The sequence below is a fragment of the Centruroides sculpturatus genome, unplaced genomic scaffold, assembly GCF_000671375.1.
Source record: "Centruroides sculpturatus isolate CEXI.00-Female unplaced genomic scaffold, Cexi_2.0 scaffold693, whole genome shotgun sequence".
Lineage (NCBI taxonomy): Eukaryota > Metazoa > Arthropoda > Arachnida > Scorpiones > Buthidae > Centruroides > Centruroides sculpturatus.
In genome coordinates this window covers 50,392-72,658 of record NW_019384855.1, presented here as the reverse complement: position 1 = coordinate 72,658, position 22,267 = coordinate 50,392, and the positions used below count along the sequence as shown (strand labels likewise).

Genomic DNA, 22,267 nt, shown 5'->3' with positions numbered 1-22,267 from the left:
AAGTCTAGTTTTTAGAACTGGATTATGTAACAGGAAGTTGACAGAAAATTTGTATCCCATGACTTATTTATTATATTGATAAATTATATAAAGTGGCAGGAACATATTAATTTAATAATGGCAGTAGTAAAACTAATCATTTTGAAACTACAAGACAAATTGATATTTTTTAACATAAATAAAATAGTATTTTTTTACTCGATAGTATTTTTAGTCCAAAATAATATAGTTTATTCAATATGATTATTAGAAATAACAGTGATATAGAATAGAACAAAAGCACCTAACAGTTTTTATTTTTTTATTACAAATTTTGCTGCAAGATGGTATTAGTATATTTGGAGTTCAGAGATCATGGAGCATTGGTTTGTACTGGGGCATGTTGCTGTAGAAGCATCTATAAAAACTAAATACCATCACAGTTATGCAATGAGAATTTCAGCATCACTTTAACACACAACACTGCTTAAGAAACACTGTTGTTGTTGTGGATTAGGAAGTGGTGGGAAAAAGATTCAATGCTTGATTCACACTGCAAAGAACAACCTCCATTAAATGGGAAACTGTGGTTTCCAATCGGAAGGGAACTGTGTTTTGGAAAGTCAGGATGGCCACCTAGCAGACATTATTTTAAAGATAAAACTGAGGCACTACCTTAAACTATATTCCATTTGGCATCTTTCTGTGGCAACAAAATCTGTCTATGATAGAGCACACGAGTGTAAAGACTTTCTAAAAACCATACTATACCCCATATATGCTTATGCAAATTAATTAATATCAAAAATTAAATATTTCAAGTATTTTTCAATTGTTTCAAGTTTACTTGAAAATACAGCATTCAAATGGAAGAATATAACTACAGATCTTAATTTATAATTAGAATCCAGCATAGTTTGAACATAGTTCTAATAAAATATCAGAAAAAAATTACAAATTTAAAACCTATAAAATACATAATTCTAGATAAATTTTACAAAATAATATTTTGTTATATATGCAAATCAGCTATTTTTATAGAAATTAACAGGTTTTGCAATTTTTATTTCTAGAGTTTCTTGCATGAATGAATCTGTGTTAAAACTTAATTCCAGACTGACTGAAACCTCCAATGGATTAGCTAATTTTATTATTTGTGTCTATTATTGATATCAGCATTATTTCATATTCTGTATTTTAATGTCTTAGTTGTTATTACCGTGTAAAAGACTTCCTGTTGTTTGGCACTAATTATTTAAGGTACTGTATAAACCTACTGCAGCCACACTGTGGGTCTTTTAGACCCTTATTACAACTCGCATACACTTTTACAATTTGTTTTTATAAACTTAGTAGTTAATACATGCAAAAATATACATGTAGAAGTAATAATACATAATGTAATGTACACAGGGGTTGTAATTCACAATTTAACCTCGAATGAACAACTTAAGACTTAGGATACATTCATAAAATCAAAAGGAGTTAATTGCCTAGGTTCCTAGTTAATCAAAAAGTACCAGTGAAGTAAAGTAACAATGAAAACTATATATAAAATAAATAGGCATTCTAATACAGGATACAGCTTTCTTTTGTATTTCTGACAAGAATTATATGGCTCATGTCTTAACAAGATTTGGCCAACTATGGTATTAGTATACTTTTAACCCTGCCATTTACTAAAGTGTTGGAGTGAAGAGACAAGTACGTAACATAGAATTTGTAATTTAATTTTCTAGGTAAACTGAGTAAGCTGTATGCTAGTTATATTTGCATAATTAGCTAATGGAATTTACAAAAATCTTTTATCCATATTTTTGGGATAAAAGATAGTTAGGAATAAAAACTTTTTAGTTTATTTAATAAAAATTTGAATTTTGAGGGCAAATAAATACTTTGCATATACAACTATTATTAATTCTAATTCTTGCATAATACCTTCTTAGAATGACGAATGAATTTTCAATATTGATTTTAGAAAAATTAATATTGAAAATACCAATATAACTTAGTTTTAGTATTTCCAAATGATCTTCTAGATCATTAATTAAGATATATTAAGGCTTATTTAATAATTTGATATAAAGCAGGGTAGAGGTAGAATGCTATGACACCATCTCATGATAAAATTAATTAGAAATAAATTATTTAGGAAAATCTGAATATTGTGATAATGATATAACTAAAAACAAAAAATATGTAGACGTTTTATGTGTTAAATTTTTTTTATGATTTACATGAAATTATAGCAAATTAAATAAAAGTTTAAAATAACTTTTCATAAATAAGTATNATGTAATGTTACATAATGTAAAAAATGCCTTTATAAACACAGCTTAACTGTGTAGTTTGAATAAAACTGAAAAAAAGTCATAAATTTATAATCATAAATGAAACTGCTGGATTTTTGGAGAAAGTTTTGTGGTAATAAATTAATGATCACTCTTCCTTAGTAATATAAAACACTGGAGTTTTCTGTGATGGAATATTACAGAATTGATCTATTATAAGAATTTAAGTGCAATACAATATACAATTAGCCTATTCTAAATACAGTAAAAAAGGAAAGAAGCAGTACACCTTGTATAACTCCAGAAACACAACTGACACATTAACAACAGTGTGAAAATCTATATAAATGCTTTAACTTTGGCTTTATCATTCAATAATCAATTATTTTTATCGTTATTTTATTTTTGTATCATTTCTGTTTGCTTGTGTTTATGCTTTAAGTTATAATTATAATATGTATTTATTTATTTTTATATCCTTGTATTTGAATTGTATGAATGTTCCATTGATTTAGAATGTCCTTTTCATTCTTTTTAACTTAAATTATTTCTGTTGCATTTAATATGTTTTTGAATGTTCTTTTTTTTTCCCATTTAAGTTTGATGTTCCAACTGAAGAAAACCTATGGAAGTAGGTTGAAAACATTTTGGTTGATTAAATATATTGCTGGAGTTATACAAGGTGTACCACTTTGCTTTGGTTACTTCTCCAGTTTTGTCAAATTATTTTTCAATAAAAAAAATTTATATTTTATTTGCTTTTTAATAAAATGCAAGAAATTATAAATTTCTATAGTTAATTCATCAATTTATTAAATGAAATATTTAGCACAAATCCATTTTTTAATATCAAAAACTGATCCAAATATGATCTAATCATATCAAATTAATAATAATAATATTATATTATTAATTAAATTCACAGTTTTGATTTAAAAAAAAGCATTCTGTAAACTATTTTATCTCTAAATATTAACATAGTTATCACTTTTATTTATAACAAAAAACAACTGCCAGTATTAAACCAGCATTTCAAGGGCAAAAGAAAAAATGCAGACTTTGCTTTCTATTTTAAAACCAATTTCATTTTCAAATTAGCATGTAACCGAAATTCGACTCAACAGAAAACTCAGCTTATTACATTAGTTGCTTCCTGTTGAAAAATAACAGCTTTTGCTGCCATAATATTAACAATTTCACTGTTAATAATGTGAAATATTAGAATAAACTACCGGTACTGTTAATAGTATATCCAGATATAGAAGATTAGATAAAATACCATTTGGAAAACAATTTTAAAAATATAAATTGCAGAATATTAGATATGATGATCATATAAACTACTAAAAAATTAAAAAATATGCTAATGGAGTTGCATTATGTGATAAGTTGTCATAATTACATTCTGATGATACCATCATAATGGTTTCAAAGGTCATTAAAATAATATTTTTAATAATTTGGAATAAAAAAAATGATGTTTAAATAAATGATAGCTTTCTTATTAATGATAATTTGGGATAATCATGACACTATATCCCTTTTTATTATAAACTGCTAGCTTTTTTTATCTGCCTGTTTTTGAAAAAGTTTTCATTTTTTAACAAGTGGATTGTACACTGCCAATTATTTCATATTCTTTTGTTAATTAAATTGCATTTGAAAGAATGTCTGTTGTAATGTAAGTCAACAAATTTATCAATTACTAATGGAAAAATGCAACTGCCAGAAGAGTTGAAGTCATCACACCTGTCTACTCAGAATGGCATCAGTATAAAATAGCAAAAAAGTTAAAAATCACATTGAAAAGAAAATAATGAAACACTATCTTGAATCAATATAAAAAAAATCTTAGAAATAGTTTAATCTGATAATTTTAATTATACTCAGTTATTAGAAAATTATCATGGTATTCAGATGAAACTATGCTGTTTGGTCTGACCTCTCAACTGGACACTGGAGAGGACCAACAGAACCAAACAGTTTGGTTCAAAACCAAATGACTGGCAACCCTAGCTATTACAAATAAGTTTGGTTCGTTATATTGGTCTTACAGATAGGAGGCAAGCTGCAGACGTTAAGGGAGCAGAAGTGCGCATGCAGAGCATTTTTAATTTAAGAATCTTGTTAGGCAATGAACATAATTGTTATTTATGCACCAACTGCATCAGTTTTAAGTGAATTACATATTGAACCAAGCAGTTTTCCTTTAAATCTGGAATATTAAAGCAAGCTTACCTTTCCACTACAATGCAATGTGGACAGGAGGCTAAGCAATAAAAGAAATCAGTGTCTCTACACTGATTTCTTTTATTATGTAAATATAAAATCATAATAATAATCATACTAATTTCTATTTTATTACAGTGGTGCCATCATGCCTTTCATTGCATTTGCTAGAATACTGAATAAACCAATAGGGTTGTGATGTTTCTTACTAATCAATGGTGACAAATGAAAAAAAGCAATAAAATAAAACCTTTCTTTCCTTTATATACAAAATGGAATCCCAACTACTAAAATTTTTAGTAGTAATTCAATGACTGAAGATGGTTTATGTAATTTATTTTTCAATATTTTCATATTATTTATTTATGGTGTAAAACTGTAAAATAAATATTTAAATATGTAATTGACAGATATTAAACAGAACTATTGTTATGAAAAATTAATATATTTTTTTAAAATTTCAGTTTTAACTTTATAAAGATATTAAAAAAAATACTTGACAACAATTAATGATAATTTGTACAATTAGATGATTATATAATCCCAATTAATCATTCATTGTTAATTGACTAACTCAATAATTGTTCCATCTTCAACAGTAATTATATCAATATATTTATAAGACTGTTCAGACAAGCCTTTCTTATGTTACATCATGATTGGCCAATCAAAGAAAGCATTATTTATTATGCCATAAATAACATCAGTTTTCATAGGCCAGATGTAATGTTACATAATGTAAAAAATGCCTTTATAAACACAGCTTAACTGTGTAGTTTGAATAAAACTGAAAAAAAGTCATAAATTTATAATCATAAATGAAACTGCTGGATTTTTGGAGAAAGTTTTGTGGTAATAAATTAATGATCACTCTTCCTTAGTAATATAAAACACTGGAGTTTTCTGTGATGGAATATTACAGAATTGATCTATTATAAGAATTTAAGTGCAATACAATATACAATTAGCCTATTCTAAATACAGTAAAAAAGGAAAGAAGCAGTACACCTTGTATAACTCCAGAAACACAACTGACACATTAACAACAGTGTGAAAATCTATATAAATGCTTTAACTTTGGCTTTATCATTCAATAATCAATTATTTTTATCGTTATTTTATTTTTGTATCATTTCTGTTTGCTTGTGTTTATGCTTTAAGTTATAATTATAATATGTATTTATTTATTTTTATATCCTTGTATTTGAATTGTATGAATGTTCCATTGATTTAGAATGTCCTTTTCATTCTTTTTAACTTAAATTATTTCTGTTGCATTTAATATGTTTTTGAATGTTCTTTTTTTTTCCCATTTAAGTTTGATGTTCCAACTGAAGAAAACCTATGGAAGTAGGTTGAAAACATTTTGGTTGATTAAATATATTGCTGGAGTTATACAAGGTGTACCACTTTGCTTTGGTTACTTCTCCAGTTTTGTCAAATTATTTTTCAATAAAAAAAATTTATATTTTATTTGCTTTTTAATAAAATGCAAGAAATTATAAATTTCTATAGTTAATTCATCAATTTATTAAATGAAATATTTAGCACAAATCCATTTTTTAATATCAAAAACTGATCCAAATATGATCTAATCATATCAAATTAATAATAATAATATTATATTATTAATTAAATTCACAGTTTTGATTTAAAAAAAAGCATTCTGTAAACTATTTTATCTCTAAATATTAACATAGTTATCACTTTTATTTATAACAAAAAACAACTGCCAGTATTAAACCAGCATTTCAAGGGCAAAAGAAAAAATGCAGACTTTGCTTTCTATTTTAAAACCAATTTCATTTTCAAATTAGCATGTAACCGAAATTCGACTCAACAGAAAACTCAGCTTATTACATTAGTTGCTTCCTGTTGAAAAATAACAGCTTTTGCTGCCATAATATTAACAATTTCACTGTTAATAATGTGAAATATTAGAATAAACTACCGGTACTGTTAATAGTATATCCAGATATAGAAGATTAGATAAAATACCATTTGGAAAACAATTTTAAAAATATAAATTGCAGAATATTAGATATGATGATCATATAAACTACTAAAAAATTAAAAAATATGCTAATGGAGTTGCATTATGTGATAAGTTGTCATAATTACATTCTGATGATACCATCATAATGGTTTCAAAGGTCATTAAAATAATATTTTTAATAATTTGGAATAAAAATATTGTTGTATTAATAATTGTATTAATATTGTTGTAATAATTATTATTGCTAATGTCCATAGTTATTTTAGATAATATCTATCTATGATCAATAGAAAACCTTCCTCACTTATTTCTAACCATTTATATACGAGTACAAATGTTTTCGGCCTTCTTCAGGTACACTGTGATCTGATAGAGCGTTGGTTGGTAGAAGTTTAAATGCTGCCAATGTTTACCTAGGCATCGTCTTACCAGTGACGTCATCACTGATGATAGGTATAGACGATACCGAGGGCAAAAAATACTTTCTTTTGGTAAAAAAGGGAGGTGTGTGGATAGTTCATGATGGGATACTCGCTAAAGTTGGGGAATAAATTGTAAAGTAAGCGCGCTGCGTAAAGAAGATGCACTATCACGATAGGGGGTTAATGGGGAGTGACATCATAGTTGATGCCATAAACAGTTAACGATACAGTGTAATACATTAAGCAGTAACACAAATTGCATATTCATAAAAGATACACAGTATATAGGGTCACAATAATGACCTAAGTCATCCAAATAATTTTTAATGAAAGATATCTAGTGTTATAGAAGTGAGGTAATACGATAAAGTGACGTAGTGTTAACAGATGAGACTGACAGTAGCATCCCTAATGATAAAATTTGAAAGTTAGCATTTTTATCTTGGAAACTGTAAAAGATACAGAAAAAAGCAAATGAGAAAGTTGTGGAGCATCACCAGAATAGTAGAAAAGGACATTTCACAGAAACACAGATGGTGCAAATAAAAGGCTGGGTTGTTTACCTATGGCTGCTTTCAGGATGAGCTGCAATAGTGTCTCTCATACTTAACCATTGAATAGCTCAATGAATGATCTGGCCAGATGTGGGGCAAAAGGTAAGGTAAACAAACTGCCATGAAGCTTACTAGCATTTTGTTTGAATTTGCTATACCTACATTTTTATCTGTCTGAATGATGTCAGGTTACAGCCATCTTTTACATATAAAAGAGTGTACTGCTCATAGACAAATATTGGCTGTGTGTGTCAATTTTCCAGCTTCCTATTTGCAAAACCTGTTACAGTGAAAGGTCATTCCCTATTAATTTGGTGACATGTATTTTTATCTGTATCTCTCATAGTTTAAGAGAGGAACACTACCAGTGATTACCAAATTTTATCAGTAAAGATGCTGCTGTTGATCTCATCTGGTAGTACATTGTCACTTTACTATACCATCACTTTCATAGTTCTAGATATCTTCATTCAAAAAAGTTATTTGGGTGACTTAGGAATGTCACCCAAATAACAAATAATGGGACCAATGGAATGGGCCCAGTACATGGCTGCATACTGTGACCATTCTTAATAGTTTTGGCACCCAAGGCAAATGTAAGAAAACTCATACCTTAAAACAAAAACCTTTAAAATGCAGCCTTTTTATTTGTATTTCAAACGTTTTCGGTTATTTTGAAGAAGTTTGTTACAGAAAGTAAAAGCAGAATCATTTGATTTTTCTGTTCCTGAGGAAGACCATTCAAAATGGCCAAAAATATTTGAAATATGAATAAAAAGGCTGCATTTTAAAGGTGTTTGTTTTGAGGTATGAGTTATATTTAAGCGCAATTACAGAAGAGTGAAAATGTAAGAAAAGTGCCGATGTATTTATATTTCTATAAACATTATGACATCTTTTCAGTATCCCTTCCAATTTGGCACCTGAGGCAGTTGCCTCTCCACCTCATCTATTGGCACAACTCTGCCACCTTATATATGGGTAATCATGTAAGTGTCCAAGGCTGTCTGGTTGCAGATAAAAAAAAAATAATAATAATAATAATTTTAATATATGAAGTTACAAACACAGACTATACATGCAGGAATTATTATATTAATAATCAACAGTACCTTTTATACATTTCCAGCAGCCATTCGATATTGCAAAACAAAGTGCAACTGTTTTCGACTGCCAATGCAAATTTTTGATGAAAGTGCCCGAAGCTGGCTACTGAACGGGACCAAAAATGTTTATTATTTCAATTTTGCAACATTGAGTGGCTGCTGGAAAAATGTAAAAGTTACTATTGAAAATTAATATAAAGTTACAAAATTTAATCTTTGCTGTAGTTACATTTGATGCTAGGATATTAAAGTTAAACCTATTAATGTATTTTTTAATTATTTTTTCAATAAACAATTTATATATTAGTATAAGTAATAGAAACATTCCACTCCACCCTCCTAAAGAATGACAAAGGGCAAACATCCAAGGACACAGTCATACAGCTACAGTTAGTTTCAGTTTAAGTACTAAGACGAAAAATAAAAATTTCATTTATGAATCAGAGTTTATTCTTCACATTACTTGCCTTTTATTTCTGTTGTTATGAGTTTTGGAGAGGTCAATTTTGTTAAATCTAAATGGCTATCTTGATTCTTTTTGGCTTATTAATTTGCTTAATCAAGTTGATAACAAGAACTGAATTTTACTAAATGCCAAAATTATAATTCATATTTTAATACATAAATAATTATTCATTACTCCAATAATGATACAAACTTAAAATTTTACAAAGTTAGTGAAATTGTTATGTAAATTAAAAATGGAAAACTTAGGTAAATAAATGAACTGCTTAACTGAAAAAAAAAAAAATATATAGATTATTTTGACCATTTTCAGCTTAATATATTGAACAGTTGAAAAAAATTATTTAAAGAAAGCAAAATAATTACAGAGCTGTTGATTTTAGAACAAGTCAGATTATGTAATCAATAATTCGGTTATTGTTCTTTGTTTTAAATTCCTGTTCTGACAAACACACTTGTGAGCCAAAGACAAGCAAAATAACATCAATAAATATTTCCTATTAAATACATTTACATATTCTTAACTAAGTGATTTATTTATTTTAACAAAGTGTCAAATTCTGTATTTTTTATGTAAATTAAGAGTACACAAAAAATGACTGTACGTTACACTACACGTTACACATTTTTCCAGCACTAGTTTAATCAATACAAACATTTTTCACCCCGTTCAGAAGTCTGTCTCAGGTTAAAAACATATTAAAATATAAATTAAATGAAAGAACAGTTCTAATAGTAGAACTATAACCGCTATTTTTAAATTTACAAAATTCGAAAAACAAACAATTTACGTATTTTAAAAGTTCTATAAACAAATAATTTAAAATAAATATAAAAATTAAAATAACATAATTACACATGTTATTAACAAAAATATTAAAGTGGGCCTATGTTTTCTCTTGCCTCATCAGGTTATCAACTAGAGACTGCTATGCTTCGGATAACATTTCCTTCTCCTTGAAATTAATGCATTCATCCTTTCTAGATACTTGGAATGTTTCAAAAGCTCCCACTGATCATAACTTGTTGAAGTTAACACCTCTCTTAATAATTTAGTCTGGTCCAAACATGCTGACACCCCTGGCTTGCTTGCAAACTTGACAAGAGCTGTGGATAGACTATTTGTACAAACATAAATATTTATGTTTCCCAAACCTTTGGATTAATGATCTTTTAGTGACACCTATGTATGTTAACTTTTGACCAAATCTAGAGGCTAAGTTTCTATCTATAGAATCTTTACCATTAGCTAGAAGTCTAAATATAGTTGGATTATATCTATAAGCTATTCTGGCATTCATATAATTTGCTAATGTTTTATATGTGGAAGTCAGTCTTGGGTCATAGTCCATAGCTATATATTTCTGCGATAAAACCTCGGAATGCTGTGTATCCTTATTAAGCCACAATGCATTCCCAAAGATGACTTCCATAAATAAAAACATTACTTTGGCATCCAGCTACTCAGCCGATCATATTTAATTATTATATTTGCAAACTTATTTTAAAATTCATTGATATATTTTATCATCATTAGAAGTAAAATTTATTGCAACAAAAAAGTACACTTAGCCTTAACTATGACCCAAATAAAACACATTATAATATTGTATATCTGAATGATAATTATAGTTATTGCAGTTGTAGTAGTGAACAATTGCACAACAAGTCTAGTTTTTAGAACTGGATTATGTAACAGGAAGTTGACAGAAAATTTGTATCCCATGACTTATTTATTATATTGATAAATTATATAAAGTGGCAGGAACATATTAATTTAATAATGGCAGTAGTAAAACTAATCATTTTGAAACTACAAGACAAATTGATATTTTTTAACATAAATAAAATAGTATTTTTTTACTCGATAGTATTTTTAGTCCAAAATAATATAGTTTATTCAATATGATTATTAGAAATAACAGTGATATAGAATAGAACAAAAGCACCTAACAGTTTTTATTTTTTTATTACAAATTTTGCTGCAAGATGGTATTAGTATATTTGGAGTTCAGAGATCATGGAGCATTGGTTTGTACTGGGGCATGTTGCTGTAGAAGCATCTATAAAAACTAAATACCATCACAGTTATGCAATGAGAATTTCAGCATCACTTTAACACACAACACTGCTTAAGAAACACTGTTGTTGTTGTGGATTAGGAAGTGGTGGGAAAAAGATTCAATGCTTGATTCACACTGCAAAGAACAACCTCCATTAAATGGGAAACTGTGGTTTCCAATCGGAAGGGAACTGTGTTTTGGAAAGTCAGGATGGCCACCTAGCAGACATTATTTTAAAGATAAAACTGAGGCACTACCTTAAACTATATTCCATTTGGCATCTTTCTGTGGCAACAAAATCTGTCTATGATAGAGCACACGAGTGTAAAGACTTTCTAAAAACCATACTATACCCCATATATGCTTATGCAAATTAATTAATATCAAAAATTAAATATTTCAAGTATTTTTCAATTGTTTCAAGTTTACTTGAAAATACAGCATTCAAATGGAAGAATATAACTACAGATCTTAATTTATAATTAGAATCCAGCATAGTTTGAACATAGTTCTAATAAAATATCAGAAAAAAATTACAAATTTAAAACCTATAAAATACATAATTCTAGATAAATTTTACAAAATAATATTTTGTTATATATGCAAATCAGCTATTTTTATAGAAATTAACAGGTTTTGCAATTTTTATTTCTAGAGTTTCTTGCATGAATGAATCTGTGTTAAAACTTAATTCCAGACTGACTGAAACCTCCAATGGATTAGCTAATTTTATTATTTGTGTCTATTATTGATATCAGCATTATTTCATATTCTGTATTTTAATGTCTTAGTTGTTATTACCGTGTAAAAGACTTCCTGTTGTTTGGCACTAATTATTTAAGGTACTGTATAAACCTACTGCAGCCACACTGTGGGTCTTTTAGACCCTTATTACAACTCGCATACACTTTTACAATTTGTTTTTATAAACTTAGTAGTTAATACATGCAAAAATATACATGTAGAAGTAATAATACATAATGTAATGTACACAGGGATTGTAATTCACAATTTAACCTCGAATGAACAACTTAAGACTTAGGATACATTCATAAAATCAAAAGGAGTTAATTGCCTAGGTTCCTAGTTAATCAAAAAGTACCAGTGAAGTAAAGTAACAATGAAAACTATATATAAAATAAATAGGCATTCTAATACAGGATACAGCTTTCTTTTGTATTTCTGACAAGAATTATATGGCTCATGTCTTAACAAGATTTGGCCAACTATGGTATTAGTATACTTTTAACCCTGCCATTTACTAAAGTGTTGGAGTGAAGAGACAAGTACGTAACATAGAATTTGTAATTTAATTTTCTAGGTAAACTGAGTAAGCTGTATGCTAGTTATATTTGCATAATTAGCTAATGGAATTTACAAAAATCTTTTATCCATATTTTTGGGATAAAAGATAGTTAGGAATAAAAACTTTTTAGTTTATTTAATAAAAATTTGAATTTTGAGGGCAAATAAATACTTTGCATATACAACTATTATTAATTCTAATTCTTGCATAATACCTTCTTAGAATGACGAATGAATTTTCAATATTGATTTTAGAAAAATTAATATTGAAAATACCAATATAACTTAGTTTTAGTATTTCCAAATGATCTTCTAGATCATTAATTAAGATATATTAAGGCTTATTTAATAATTTGATATAAAGCAGGGTAGAGGTAGAATGCTATGACACCATCTCATGATAAAATTAATTAGAAATAAATTATTTAGGAAAATCTGAATATTGTGATAATGATATAACTAAAAACAAAAAATATGTAGACATTTTATGTGTTAAATTTTTTTTATGATTTACATGAAATTATAGCAAATTAAATAAAAGTTTAAAATAACTTTTCATAAATAAGTATATATATAAAAGTTACATAAGCCGAAACAATATATAACATTTGTTCTTCTGTATGAAAATTTTCCATTCAAAGTAATAACAGCTCACTGCACACTGCATGAAATTCAAATTTGATTAATGATGCATGATGTAAAGTTTTATATTTTTAATGTAAAATAATCTTTTGTTTTAAAACACTTTTAATCAACAAATTTAAAACAAACTAAACAGTAATGTTATTTTGAAATAAACTGTTTTAATACTGACCATTAATGCTCCATTTAATGCTCAGTAATAAATTTATGAGTCATTTAATAATGGTTCATTTTTTAGATTTAAATTGTTCATAAATTTAAGTTCTGAAAAATATCCAAATATATAAAAAAATATCACAATGTTCTAGAAGGAAAATACTGTATTAAATACATATAAGCTTGAAATTATATGTTTAAATTACAATTTGAAAGGGGTGCAGGTTATGCAATGACAAGCTATATGTCAATTTTAAATTGCAATTATGAACTATGGAGCATAGGCTGTTCCATAAATGTAGGGTAGTTATGCAAATGGTATTTTTGTTCTAGCATTTTTTAGCAGATATATGCCATAGGGATATCAATGACTAAACTATTTTTTATCATATGCAAAACTGAGGTTAAGGAATTGGATTACCATAGTTGAGATGGAGAACACCGCAGTGATTTGAGCAGTGTATGATAAACAATAAAAGTTTGAACCGAAATTGAATCCACAACGCCATGAAATATAGCACAACCATTCAATCAATTTAGAAATTGAACTCCATACTTTATGATTTTTATTAAATACTTATAGTTTTAACAAAACATCCTATCACAGAAAATCACAAAAATGTATAATTACAAAATCATAATATGGTTATTATTTTTTAATAATGCTAAATTAATATTGTTTTAGCATAAAAATAATGTGTAAAATTTTAAGGTAGAAGTATTTCCTATATACTTCAGCAAATCTTTTCATTAAATATACTAGAATTTATTTTAGAAAATTATAATTATAATGTAAGAATGCTGTCTCAACAATTAACAATACAGATAAAAAAACATGCAAGTATTATATATAAAATGCAATCCTGTCACAAATGAGTAACTTATAATACAGGAAATTTTCTGTACGTGTGAAAATATCACACAAATATTGAGACCTGTCAGCAAATTATCATTAATATCAGAACAACGTTGAGAAATTGGCATGTTATTTTCAAACTTAAAATATTTTGTAAAATACTTAAATTGAATTTGATTATTTAATAATAATGTTTGAAATATGCTTCATATATTTTAATCTATATTTATTTATTGTACACATGACCAATACATACATTTAATATTACTTATTTCTGCTTATTATACTTGTTAAGTAAGTTTATCACATGTAAATCCAATGCAATTATTTTTATTGGAATGAAAATTTCAAGTACTTTTGGGCTATATTACATCAGCAACTAACAAGATAAATAAAGATTAATAAAAAGATACCAGATTTTTCATCCTAATACAGGATGCTGCTGATTAATAGTAATCTGACATCTGCTCTTACTTTTCTTGTTGACATATGATAATGTACGGACTGAAAATGCGCAAGATTTCTAAAAATTTTCACCAGAATAATTGATTTTTTGCATATTGAGTATAAACAAGCTCAAATGAAAACTTTTATAATATTACAGAGATTTATTAAGATATAGAACAAATAATTATAGTTTTTGTTTATTACTTATCAGACAGATAATTGAGCAATTTTTTAATCAATCATACATCTACAGTCATAAAATATACTTTAATTTATAAATTAAGAATCAGAAAATTATTCATTTTTAAATAAATAGTTTCTTTAAAAATACTTGTTACAGATGTTATAAAAATTGTTGTGTTAGAACAAATTCTAATGAAATCAAGAAAATTGTTGCACAAGATCTTTCAATCCATTATGCAATTCTTCTAGAAAGGAATATAAATGCGTAACCTGTCATACAGTGTATTTAAATGTTTACTTCTAAACAGTTTTTACCAAGTGCTTACGGATCACATAAATGATATTTTTAATTAAATATTGATTTAATAGTGTTAATAATAGTTATTGAAGCTCTTTAATCAGTTGAAGGATGCCTATTTGCTACTTTTGGTATTCGGGCTTTGGATAAACATAAGTTTATCCAAAGCCGAAATACCAAAAGTAGCAAATGAGCACGAAATTTTAATTTTATTATTCTACGCTAACAGTAAGGAATCAAGCAAAATAAGTTAGACGAAGCATTCGCGTAGGTTTTTGTTTTAGCTCTTTACGCTCTACGGGCACCGAGCGAACCCTTCTTTCGGCAAACCCACCAAGGTTTTGGCCGGGCCCGCGACGGAACGGCGAGAGCGGGGTTCCGGACCCCCCAGTCTTTCGACCCTTCCATACCGGATCCGGGTTCCCGGAGCGGCGGGACGTCACACAATCTCAAAGTTACGAAACGTCAACAGTTTGCCGCATTAACACGCAACAATTCAAAGAAACAAAACAACTGTTTTAAAATAAATTTCGTAGAATAATACGATTTACATTATTTAATTTTTTAACTTTTTATCAATTTTTATTTTTAGATTATCGTTATCAGATTCGTCGCCGAGCGCGATAGAAATTAAATGTAAATTAAACACGCGACGGGAAATCATTCTTTTAAAATAAATATTTAAAAAAAGAACGGCAATGCGCGTTATCGGCCATAAAAATGAAGTAATTAAATCTTCCACCAATCACATCGATTTCGAAAACTGCGTCACTAGCTTAAACACAATTTAAATAAATTACAATTAAGAAAATAAAGGCGGTAAATGGTTTTTAAACGTCAAAAAGTAATTAAATCGGAAGAAAAAATCGATGGGAGAAGTGGAAAATCTTCCGTTTTCTCGCCTAATTTATACTTAACGCGGTTTATTTTTGTTATATAAGCCGCAACCTGGTAAATATTTTGGTAAAGGTGTTGTTTAGGTGTTAACCTTTGAATGACGTTTAATACGAGTGACATGCCTTCCCCGCGCAAATTTACGTGGATTTCGTCAGAATAAATTAAATATTTACCTTCTCCGAATAATCTTCTACTAATTGTTTCATTCGCGAATGCGGTTCTGTAAAGACGTCCACTTCTTCTGGGTAATACGGAGCCATTTTTAAAATCAAAAATTGACAAAAAATAACAAATAAAAAGACGTTGCCAGTATTTATGCCGGATGACGTTCGAGAAATATTGCCAATTTTTAAATGTCGATTTATCGTTCGGATGGTTTTGTATTAATGTTTTTCGTGTTAAATTTATTATTAATTCGTCGTGATTAATATTATAAATAAATTCTATAATAATTGTCATTATTAAAAGTTAATACTGTATTACGTAATTTGTAGGCGCTGACATAGATATATTACGTGTTAATTTTGAAATTAACTTTTACTTTTTCCTTTAAATTAAAATTAATTATTTGTATTTTTGATATTTAATATTATATAATTGGTATTTGTATTTTTAATATGTTCATAATTAACAATAAACGTCCTTGCCAAAAAATGTTCTTATTGAAGCCATTGCAACTTGACAAGATGGATGACTCGTTGCAGTGATTCTAAGCAGGAAAACGCGTTACTGTACTCATTAGCCTACAAGTTACGTTCGTTAGACATTGCCATACACGGAAGAATTTCGAAAAATCATACACATGCCGTTAATTTAATGTAGTAAATTATTTTTAAACGGTCGCGAGACATTTTTCGGATTTTTCTTAATCGTTAGAGCAGTTTCTAACTGTTCGTGTCTAATTGTTAAGCGCCATTCGTTCACATAAAAACGTGTTCATCACTCTGTTTTGAAACCGTTTCCTTTTCTCTCCTAAATAACGTCTTTGGGATGGCTTCCGTCTCTATCTTGGTCCACGTTTTCGGAATCGCTCCACGAAGCCGTACACGAAGTCCTCGGAACTTCTTCCTCGACAGCTCTAGACGTTGCCCCCCGTGGGTATTTGTTGGAAATGACGGGAATCATTTATCATACTAAAAAAGAGGCTGTCCAACATTTCCAATGGTTTTTTAAACGCTTCGTCCACCGTCGCCCTGTCCTCTCCCACGTGATCTTCGATCCTTACGAGTGTGCCACAGGAATAATTATTGCCAAAATTTATTCACTAAATTAAAAGGAATTCGTCATTATTGACCAATTTCAATTGGAATGGCTGCTGCCGGTAGTCAGTGTATCTAAAAACATAAATCAGATGATCGGCATTCTATCTTTCGGAATATATCTGTGATATTTTCGGAGATGTGGGCCTAATTCTCTCCTATTTCCACCTAGCACAATCCATTACGAACGATTAAGTAATGGAGAAAAATAACCAAACATTCTACTTTGCAGGCCAACTGATCTTTAATTTTGTCAAAATAAGGTTTGAATTGCACCATCTTATTCTAACAATAACCACAGTCTTATATGTTTTTTCTTTGTATTTATTTATTTGTAATATTTGGCACACAATTAAATTCGTAACCACAATTTCCTTCGAAAAAAGGTATTTCAAATTGTTCTGAAATAATTTTAGTAAAGATTTAAGGCATCCAGTGCCATGTTTATGGTGATATACGAACAAACATGTAAAGCGATACAGGTGTTTCTCTTAATGCTTAATGTTATAAATCAGGATTACGCTTCAAAATTACAGTGTTAATTATATAATAAGCATAACAAAGTTGCCAAATCAGAATAAATCATTTTTCAACCATTCATAGGAGAGTAAGGAGTAAGGTGTATCGAATACCTACCCGAGGACTGCAATTTTCTACCATTATTTCTGCCCAGTGAACAGTTAGCTATTTACTGAAACAGAATAATAATAGAATATCACTTTCTGAGAACTAAAAAAAAATCTCATATTTGTCCACACAGTTTTTCTTTTTTTATAAGTTCTGCATTTTCTCGAGGGTTTCTACTATTTTAAATATGGGCGACGAAAAGAGAAAAGCAGCTCTTAATTTAACTGGGAGAAATCTTCACTTAAAGCGACTGAAAATTGAATATTTCAACTCTAGAGGAAAAGGAATGGAGTAAGCAACAGAACGCATAGGCGATCTTCTTCTCTGGAGGATTTGTTTCTCATAGGTACCAGTTTCTTGTATCTTTGGAGAAGAAACGAGAAACTCGTACCTATTTAGGTGTTACTAATATGAAGAAAACCCACAAACTCTACCATTGGTGCTGCCCGAAACCAGCGACCAACTACCAGTATTCTGTGATTTTATCCACTCTGCCACCGGTGGGATCAGAGATAAAGAAAGTAGATATTAAAGAAGTAGCCTACATTATTTTGAAAAAACATGTTTTTTACTTGAATACATTTAATGTATTCAAGTAAAGAAGTTCCAACTATCTTTTGTTTTGAAAAAAGTGTACGGAGTCTTGTCAGACTCTATACATTTTTGTTAACCTTCTTTCACCTGTGGGCGCTAAGAGTGCCTTTTTTAGCGAGCCAATTATATGTTCGGAAAGACTCACAATGGTAATGCTCGGCGGTTAATTAAATTATTGTATTATTTAGTAAAAACAGTTAAATTAATTTTAAAACTATACGACAATTCCATTAATAACATGAAAAATACTGAAGAACTTTAAAATAAAGTTATAGAATGATAAGTCTTGACGTTAAAAACGTGTACCCATCTATTACAAAGCACTTCAACAATAAACTACTTCGTAATAGGGGTACATGTTTTATATACCATAAATACAGTAATCTAAATTGTGATTATTGTGTTTTGGATTTGGTTATCTCTGTATTATTGAGACAGATAATGTTTTAATTACTATGAGAAGTTCATTTTTTTATAATAGATACGTTGATAATTGTCTACTTGTATATGACTCCAATATAACCGACTCGGATGCGATACTCACAATGCTAAACAATGAATTACTCGACTCCTTGTATAGTTTGAATCCGCTAGAGCATCACAATATTTGTGTATATACTCGTTTTATACATAAAACATATTAATTATATAAGATAAAATTCTTAATTTATGTGTTCCTTTTGATTATTCAGATACAAGCATGGGCATGGAAGGGGCATGGGTGGGCACAGCCCCATTGTTAGAGTTTGATATTAATGTTACGAGAACGTATGATTAAAGGAAGTTTCATATTTTGTGTGTGTTAAGTTATTGTCGATTCTTATGGAAATTTCATTTTAATGAACATCAATTTGAAATAATTCAATTTTGTGTCAGGTTGACCACTACTAGACCCCCCATAACAAAACTCTGGCTACGCCCATGGATATAGTCACAGTACAACTGTCATGGCTGCTCCTCGTTAATAAGTTTCAGCTCGTTGGACATAAACTCTTTGGATATTAAAAAAATTTAAATTATTTTAAAAATAAAGAAAGAAGTGAATTAATTTTTATACAAAAAAAATACATATTTTTGGAAAAATCCTTTAATAAATCGTATACAGTTTTAAATACATTTAACTTCTGATTAGATAATTATAATTTGCGATATAATAAACAATAGCAGAGATAAAACTTGGTATATTAACGCATAGTTTAATCGATCATTTTACAGTTTGAGTTGAGAAATTGCATCCGGTTGGCCAATTTAAAAGCAAAGTAACATCGAAACTCGATTAATTAAAAAGAAATTGTCGTAATTTTGTTTTTTAATAGTACCGTTCCAATTCAGATACATTTTATTTAATTTTAGATCTTCTGTCTTTTAAAAAGGTCCAATTTATTTTAAAAAATGATGATTTCGATCTTATTTTTTGCCTCCTGTTTAGTTTTATTACAAGGATTCAATTGCCAACGAGAAACCATTCAACCTCATTTACGTGTGGCATCTTTCAACGTCCAGACTTTCGGATACAAGAAATACAACAAAAAAGATGCAGCAGACATTATTAAAAAGGTATGATTTTATAATATTTTAACCTTTCTAAATTAATTTTTTGTTGTTAATTTCGATTTTTAAAACGTTTTCTTAGATAATCACACGTTACGATTTCATTTGTTTGCAAGAAATCGTCGTGCAGAAAAAACCGTTCCTAGACAGTTTATTAAAAGACGTTAACTACGTGTAAGCGTAAAATCAGTAAATAAATACACGAACAAGTCTGTAATTACAATTTTCCAAACTTTTTCGATTAGTTATTCGCCAAAGAAACCTTACGTCATGAATGCCAGTCCTCCCGTAGGTACCAACTCAATTACGAAAGAACAATATCTCTACCTTTACAGGTGGGTAACAATTGACATTTTCGGTATGAAATCTTCTCGTTCTTTCTTTAAACTTCTTGCCTTTTTTTTTTCTCAACAGAAAAGATCGACTCGAGTTTTTAGATGCCAGAGTTTATCCGGATCCAAAAAGTCGTTTCATTCGTCCTCCTTACATCGCTTACGTCAATTCGTCCACTACGAGTAAGCCATGGCACACTGCTAACGGGTCGAATTTATAGCTTCGCTAACCAGTATTGTTATTGTATTGTTTTGTAAGGATCTCTGTCGCGGTTCGTCGCAATCTGCGTTCATACCAGGCCTTCCGATGCGGCCAACGAAATAGACGCCCTGTCCGAAGTGTACGACTACGCAAAGCGGCTGTACGACAACGAAGTAAGTGTGACGTTTCTTTTAACAATTGATTATCTGTCTACAAACTTTGTGTTTCGCGCAGAATGTCGTAATTATGGGCGATTTGAACGCCGGTTGTAAGTACATTCGTACCAACGATTGGGCCAATATATCTTTATGGACACGTCCGGAATTCCAGTGGCTGATCAATAGCAGCATCGACACGACTTCCTACAGCTCCAGTTGCGCTTACGACAGGTAAATACGTCAACAAAGTTTACACAAATACTGGACTTTCTGACTGCTAAAGCGTAGATTTCTTCCGCAGAATTATAATAACCGGAAGTGAGATGAAACGAGACACCATCTACTCTTCTGTTAGACCCTTCTATTACCAAACGGAATATAACATAACGGAGAAATTGGTTGGTGAGGATTTTTGCAAAATGTTCAAATCGTGTTTACGTAATGAATTAAAAAATATTAATAATCGTGGCAGGTCAAAGAGATTTCGGACCACGTTCCCGTAGAATTCAGCTTAAGAGGAAAAGGTAAATGCACGTCCGTTCGTAAGACCTTTAATTATAATAGAGTTTAAGATCTTTTTCTTTGTTGTAGTTTCTCGGAGCTTCGTGGAGAATATCCGCGCGGATATTTGCATTCGTGTGTACGATAGAAGACCGAGTGACACTGCAATTTCGGTGTTAAAGAACAGAAACATTTCTGGCTTTGATGTTGAATTTTACGACGATGCGAAAAGGTGTCGACAGAGATTAATTATAACTAAAGAAGCGACTAATTTTCGAGATTTAATATCGTCGCTTGAGGATTTAAACGTANAGTTATAATTAATCTCTGTCGACACCTTTTCGCATCGTCGTAAAATTCAACATGAAAGCCCGAAATGTTTCTGTTCTTTAACACCGAAATTGCAGTGTCACTCGGTCTTCTATCGTACACACGAATGCAAATATCCGCGTGGATGTTTTCCACGAAGCAACTAAAGAAGCGACTAATTTTCGAGATTTAATATCGTCGCTTGAGGATTTAAACGTAAAAATGAGCAATGTTTTGAGTTCCGAAACCGTAGAAACCATTAGTTTCAAGTCGGAACATGGTTCGCTTTTCGATTGTGGCAGCTGCAACACGGTTACACACCCAAAATATAAACTAACTATCGACTGTTATTCGGTTACTGACATTTGTACTGTTTATTTATGTAGACAAACTTTTTTAAATTAATTTTTAGTACTATTACTATATTGTTATTATTGCCAATTTTGCGGAACCTCCCACAAGGATTGGCATTTAATCGATATTTTGATCTTAAGGTATCGTCTACTGTTCTGGGCATGTCATTAGCGGTTCGAATAAAGGATTTTGGTATACCTTTTAAAATTTCTTAAAATTATATGAGGGATTCGAGTGGTACAAGAATAGACTATGTCAATGTTAAAATTTAACATTCGATGAAAGTATGTCTTATACTTTTTAGGCTGTTACAGTAAACTCTTCAATACCGATACCGGTATCGATACTTTTGTGGTATCGGGACATCCCTACTTTATAAGATCTGATTTGGGAGAGTTTACTGTATGTATTAACACTGTATAACTTTGAAGCTTAATAATTTCTGTTCTTTTTGTCAAAATTTTCTGAAATTTTGCAGGGAGTTTGTGTAT

The 22,267-nt window shown here is 29.4% G+C and overlaps 2 protein-coding genes across 2 annotated transcripts in view; one reads left to right on the top strand and one right to left on the bottom strand.

The window, feature by feature from the left end:
* The window catches only part of LOC111630553 (F-box/LRR-repeat protein 5-like), a 72,203-nt gene extending 56,001 nt beyond the window's left edge, over nucleotides 1–16,202 (bottom strand). The window contains exon 1 of the mRNA XM_023374666.1: nucleotides 16,063–16,202. Coding sequence (XP_023230434.1) covers nucleotides 16,063–16,149 — 87 coding nt within the window. The 5' untranslated portion in view covers nucleotides 16,150–16,202. The remainder of the gene's footprint in view (nucleotides 1–16,062) is intronic.
* Nucleotides 16,203–19,596: 3,394 nt separating this feature from the next.
* LOC111630551 (deoxyribonuclease-1-like) lies at nucleotides 19,597–21,433 on the top strand. The gene is made up of 9 exons (XM_023374663.1): nucleotides 19,597–19,926; nucleotides 20,003–20,094; nucleotides 20,166–20,255; nucleotides 20,335–20,435; nucleotides 20,512–20,627; nucleotides 20,689–20,843; nucleotides 20,914–21,010; nucleotides 21,085–21,136; nucleotides 21,204–21,433. The coding sequence occupies exons 1-9, from the start codon at nucleotides 19,762–19,764 to the stop codon at nucleotides 21,431–21,433; spliced, it is 1,098 nt and encodes a 365-aa protein (XP_023230431.1). The 5' UTR covers nucleotides 19,597–19,761.
* Nucleotides 21,434–22,267: the final 834 nt, after the last annotated feature.